General features: G+C 46.5%; 1 protein-coding gene across 1 annotated transcript; it reads right to left on the minus strand.

Moving 5' to 3' along the window:
• Window positions 1–602: 602 nt before the first annotated feature.
• Window positions 603–6,194, minus strand: LOC104621445 (protein DGCR6; the record flags this gene model as incomplete). The annotated part of the gene is made up of 3 exons (XM_010287935.1): window positions 603–686; window positions 2,547–2,687; window positions 6,090–6,194. Coding segments are annotated over 3 exons (330 nt in total), but the record flags the coding sequence as incomplete, so codon positions are not given.
• Between the last annotated feature and the right edge of the window lie 7 nt (window positions 6,195–6,201).

Below are 6,201 nucleotides of genomic sequence, written 5' to 3' on the forward strand. Positions count from 1 at the left end.
AACAGAGAAGCAGCATCTTCTTGTAGATAAACCTTGGACTTTTTTTCCCCAGCTGCCAACCACCTGCCATGGCAAGGCAGCACCGGATGGCGAGTCCACTTTGCTTCCCTGTCCAATATGGCAGCTACTCACCTCTCCCATTCCCTACCAGAGACAATTGCTTCTCCTCTGCGAATCGGAATAGGAGATTGCAATTTGGAGATCACACTGCTCACCCGTTCAGCTTGATTCACTTAAGCCCAGGGGTCACCTGTATACAGCTGCCTCGGTGCCTGGCCCAGTCTTCCTTGGCTTAGTAAACAGCCCGACTGATGCTGCAGGCTATGCGTGGCAGATTAATGGTCTCCATCACCTCTCGTCTTAGCAAGACGTGCAGCACGCATCTTGCTCTGAGGACCGGAGAGGCAGTCTGATGCTCCCCGTCCACCCCCCTGCCCTGGGAGTCTGCTTCCCCCAGCTCTAAGGTTACCTAAGGGCCTCAGCTATTTCTTCTACAGCCAGCAGCCTCTTCCTGACACAACAGAAAGCAAATGCATTAGCAGTCTATTCTTTAGAGGGAAGTCAGAAGAAAACTCTGAAAAGTAAACAGCAGATTCACTCGTTCAGGAAAAAGCCTTCTCAGACTCTGATTCCTTCTGTTGTAATTTTCGAATCAGCTCCAGCAAATTCATCTGTAAAGTCAGCTCCTGCAAAGGAAGAGAAGTATATTTGCAAGAATAAGATGATCCCGTTCCCTGCTGCAGGAAGCAGAAAGGACTGGTTTGTACCACCTGCCCAAGAGCTACTAATCTTGAGGGAACAAAAGAAAAAACACACAAATACAAAACAAAGCCTTCGTCTTGCTTAAGCATTTCTATAAAATACATGGCAGTAACAGCTTAAGAGATCTGCTGCAAACTGCAGCTGTCTTAGCAATCCCAGGGCTTTATGATTCATTAAGGATTCAGAAAGGTTCGTTCTTCTTGACCGTGATTTAGTGGTAACTGCAGTGAGGGCCAGCCAGCTCTGCAGGTTCCCCTTCTGCAGCAGCCCCCAGGAGCGGGGCAGGGGGCCACTCAGCCCGGAGGCAGTTCTCCGGGTTGGCACAGCTCCCTCCCCTCGTCCTTCAGCAGCACCTTCAACGCCCGGATCCTTTTCGAGCACAGAAGGGCAGGAAGCAGGAGGGATCGCTTTGGGTACTCTAAGTGGAGTCTAAGCCACATGCAACACACCGCTCTGCTGGTGCATCAAATTCCCTCTGGGTATTTCCTTCCCCTTCAAAAACCCCCTTTTCCATGACTGGGAAGTGGAGACCACAGTCTCCTGTAGTCACCAACATCACCTTATGGTTTCCTTACCATCTGCTTGTTCGTTAGTTACATTTAGCTCACAAGCCAATTAGCACAGAGACTACATGGTGGAGTAACTAATTCAGTGAACCCTGTTCTGTGACTCAGGCTTGCAGACATTACATTATGGAAATAAAAACCTATTTTTGTAAAAATAGATCAACTATATAAGCAGGCATTTTATACAACAGACTGGGAGGAAACACACCAGCTGATGGGAAATGCGTGGCGAACAGATTCCAGCAGTGATTTCGTATACGATGGTGGCATTCACAGGTACAAACCAAGGTCTGGGTCTGGTTTGCCAGCTATCATAAAGGCAAACATAAACAAACCCCAGCAAACAGGAACCCTGGTTAAGAGTTATTACTTACAAAAATAACATAAAAGGCAGGGGCTGGAGGGGAGAGAAAGAGCTGCTTTCATTATACAGATGAGGAATAGCAGCACAGGAAAAATAAGAGGCTTGTTCAAGGCTACACAACCAGGAATCACGTGGGTTTTAGAAAATGCCTGTTTAACTAAACTTAGTTTAAGCCATCTTTTCTCACTAGTAGGTCTTTATCAAAGTGAAATTTAATCAGCTGAAAAAACAAGAGTTAAGAACAGCCTGTTTCTGCATTCCCTGCAAACTTCTGTAGCATTCCAATGAGATTCTGGAAGTTTTATTTTTTCATTCCTGCGGTGGCGTTAAGACAACAGTGAGAAACCCAGGCGACTGCTCACAAGTTTTAAGAGCAGATACACAGGGAAAACTGAGAACAATTTTCTAATCACAGTCTGAGATCATCGTCTCCAGCAAGTCACATGCAAGGATTAACAAGATGCCTAATAAAAAGACTTCTTGAAGGCAATTTGTACAGCTAAGCTAGGTACAAAAGTGATAAACCTATGCAGCCACTTATTTTAGTATTATTCAGACCTATTTGAGAGTCACGGGACTGCAGGCTGTTGGCACAGCTTTTTTTCCCTCCACAGTGGGAAAGATATTGCAGAAAGCTGGGAGTGTTGCCCTGACTAATGGGTTTCTGCTCCTTCGTTACGAACCTGGTATTAGGTCTTCCCAGGGCATGTTGCCCATCAGCTGATGAGGCAATGGACAGATCATTCTTTCTGACTCAGTGATTCAGAATTCGTTAAGAGCAAGATTAAAAAAAAAAAAAAAGATACTAACATAAGAATACTGTCAGATCTTACACACTCTGCCTAAACACCAACCTGTGGGTTGGTGGTGATGTAGAAGCCAGACACCCCAGCCTTCTCCAGAGTGCTCTGTTGGTCTATCACTTTTTGGTCCAGTTCCAAGACTATCTTCTCATCCATCATTCGCTGTTCCTCTCGAATTCGTTGCTCCACAGCCTGAAAAAGATAACACTTGATGGGAAAAAAGTGGAATATCTGCACTTCCTATCTAGAGCGACTAGATACTGAAGCAATCCTGCTCTGAGGAGTCCCAAGGACAGCAGAGGGCAGCAAGCACAGCCCCCGACCTTACCTCCTCCACTTGCCATGTCTTAAAAGCACAGCTACCACTCAAGAAAATGCAGGGAAGTCACTGGGACCAGCCTGCTTTCTGTGTGTTTGCAGGCCAGGAAAGACCACTAGCAACAGACTGGCATCTGAATGACTCTTCCCAATGAGCCAACATCTGAGCAGGAGGCTGTGGCTGAGACTCCAGCAGCACGGGGTCAAAAGTCAGCAGCCCAAGAACTGCACAGGACTGGTGATGCTGAAGAAAGACTTGGAGGAGTAACATAGGCCACTGAAGCTCATCAAGGTGCCAGCTCAGACGCCTCCCTAAGCCTCCATGTTCCCTGGACACTAACACACAGAGCTGGAGCTGTAAATCACACCCAAATCCCATTTATCCACTAAAGGAGCTCAAAAACCTAATTTTGCAACCTGAAAGACATTTTATTTTGTATTGACAACAGCAAGCTGAAGCTTCGCTTGGGACTACAGTGTGCTGGGGGTCTGTTTTTGTCAGACTGAGAAAATTATCAAACAAGGACTTTGCAAAATAGCCCCAACCAGGAGAACAGAGCTCCTCCTGCCTCACTGACATCTGCCTAAACCTCAGCAGGGAAACCTCCGCATTGCCTCTGAAGAAGAAATGGAGCACAGCAGCCCTGTGCTACGTCAAAGGCATGTGGGAAATCAGGAGTGGGGGGCATGCTCTAGGAGTGCTTGCATACTCTGCTAGCTGCAGAAAGGGGCACTGCTAGTCAGTTCTGGAGGAAACCTCAACCTACCAGAAACTCTGCCAGAGAGGGGAGAAGAGAGCAGAAGGACTGCAGGGGACCAGAGCCCAGTTCAAATAAAAAGCCAGGTGTGTGCAGAGGCGAGCCAATACAACCTCACTGGGCTGCACTAAGCAGCAGACTTCTTTCGCAAGCCGCAGGGAAAGTCAGGAAGCATCAAATCCCTTCTAAATAGAAAGGAAGGCTCCTTCTCTTGCAAGAAATAAATGGCGCAAGTTTCAACATTTTACTCGTGCAACGCTGCCCCTTTTTACAAAGGGTTACTGTGTTACCACATAAATGGAGGCAAGCGTTTAGCTGGAAATATTCATGGGGGTAAATTATCCTCACTGCACAGAAAAGGGGAAGTCACGAAGTCTGGGATTTCCTACAGCAGTGGCTGGTGGGTTAAGAGACCTGGGCAGATCCATCCAAGAGGGGAGCCGAAAGCCTGTGCGCTCCTACAAGTCCCAGGGAAAATCCAGAATTGAATGACAGAGGTCTCGGTCCTGACCTGTCTGGAAACAAGTTGAGGTTTGTCTACAGCACAGGCATCATCAGTGGCTATCTGCAAAATGCCTGACCTAAACAAAGAGGAACTATTACTTACATGGAGCAGGAGCTACCTAATGTAACCCTTCTTGGATGTATGGCAGTCAATTAGTGTCTTACATTTTTAATCATGTTTGGGAAAGCTTCACAGAACTATATGCTATTAAGGAGGACACAGGACTGCGATCCACAAAAGATTACCATACACGCTCCACAGAACACATTTGGGGCAGGACCTATTAGAATAAATGTGAAGAAATTCAAGATAACTTAAGCCTCAATAAAAGGCAAGGTAGAGGGGCTAACTGCCTTCTTCAGTCTGGGATGCTAATGAACCTAAGAAAACTCTGTCCTTACGTTTCTTCAGTCTAGGGGTTCACATTCTTTGTGAAAGATACTAAGAATTCAGATCCCTTGCTCTGTAAAGACCTTCCTTCCTCCCAGCTGCCTTGGGGAAAGGAAGAGGCACCACACTATCTCCTCCACGCTGGAGGAGTGACTTTCCTTGCGTTCGGAAAAAAACAGATCTAAATGCCTATATAGTGTTCAGAGTTGGCACCCGATTCTGGGCTACAGAAATGTGCCAAAATCTTGGAGAAAAATAAGGCTTAAACACAAGCTTTTGCTTCAGCTTTGTATGTATGATGGGCAAAGCTTTTTTAAATGCTATGTGTTCCACTAGGAAGCCAGACATCTGAAAACTACATCTTGTATTACCCCTCCTGGGAGCCCAATCCCAAGCTATCTCACATGAGCTCGTCTTCAAAACCTTTAACCACAGAGGGCAACTCCAATTAGACACATACCAATTGTTACTGTGATGATGATTGACCTGTTGCTGAAATGCTCTACAGCAGAAATATCAGAGCATAAAAAAAGGGATGAAGTAACTCTAATAAACACCTGGCAGAGAAAAACAAGAGAAAGGCAGGAGGAAGGTGGAAGAAAGTAGGAAGAAGTTGCACATCATGTAAGACAAGGAGAAATGACACATATGGTCTACTTAATGAGTGAAGACAATATAGGAAACACTTTAAAACAGGTTATTACTTGATGGAAGTGTGAGTTACTTCGAGACAGAAGTAACAGGGACAGCTAACAGAGGTCCAGCCTGGCTTTAGACACCTCGATAGGAAATGAGGGACATGGAAACACCAAAACCAAAGTTCCAACAGCAAGTGCTGACGCAGTACTTGTCATAGGCAAAGGTCAGGAAAGAGCCTGTATTTAAAGTTATCTGTTTGCCTTACACAGAGTAAACTTCCTCTCTACATTTAGATTCCATTGATTAAGATAACTAGCAACTTGCAATTTCCTTTACCTTATAAAACTACTGCTGTCTTATCACTAATATACAGGTCCTTCAGGACTGAGCAGGCCGCTCGTGCTGAAGTGCCTTTCTCCAAATGCCTTGGGATGCTTGAAGAAACTATTTCTGTGCTTACGTATCTCAAGACAGTTCCTCCTTATCAGTGCTACTAAGTAAAATGTGATTTTTTGAGTATTTGAGCATTCCACCTGCTATAACGTAATAGCAGATTTCATATACCTTCTCTATGTTTTCTATCAACTTTCTCTCTATCTGTATACAGGCTTCAGCCTGTCTTATAACGAAGACTTGTTAAAGCATTGTAGAGAGCATCACTCTTTTGGAGTGGGCTCCCGAACTTCCATGATTCCCAGAGCACACCTGGCCCGCAGCTATCCTAGATGGTAAGAGCCTGGGCCCCCCATTCTTGGGGGCACAAAGGGCAGAGCAAGAGGAGGGGACCCTCAAGTCAGGGTGGGAAACAGGCTGCGCTAGCAAGACCAGACAGGATGGCTAGCGGCTCCCAAGGTTGTGGCAGGGGACACACATGACAACAACTACTTAAAACTCTTTGGAGATGCTGTGAAGCTCTTGCAATGCAGGAGGGGTCCTGCAGCACAGGCGCTGTGAGCCCCCCAGAGAAGGGGCAGAACCCCTTACCTCCATCTCCCGCTGCTGGGCGGCTCGGAGGAGTGGCAGGTTGTGGGGTCTGCAGCACTGCTGGGCCTCCTTGTGCCGGTGGAAGAGCTCCTGCTTCAGCCCTGTGGCCGGA

This window comes from Phaethon lepturus, unplaced genomic scaffold, assembly GCF_000687285.1.
Source record: "Phaethon lepturus isolate BGI_N335 unplaced genomic scaffold, ASM68728v1 scaffold47995, whole genome shotgun sequence".
NCBI lineage: Eukaryota > Metazoa > Chordata > Aves > Phaethontiformes > Phaethontidae > Phaethon > Phaethon lepturus.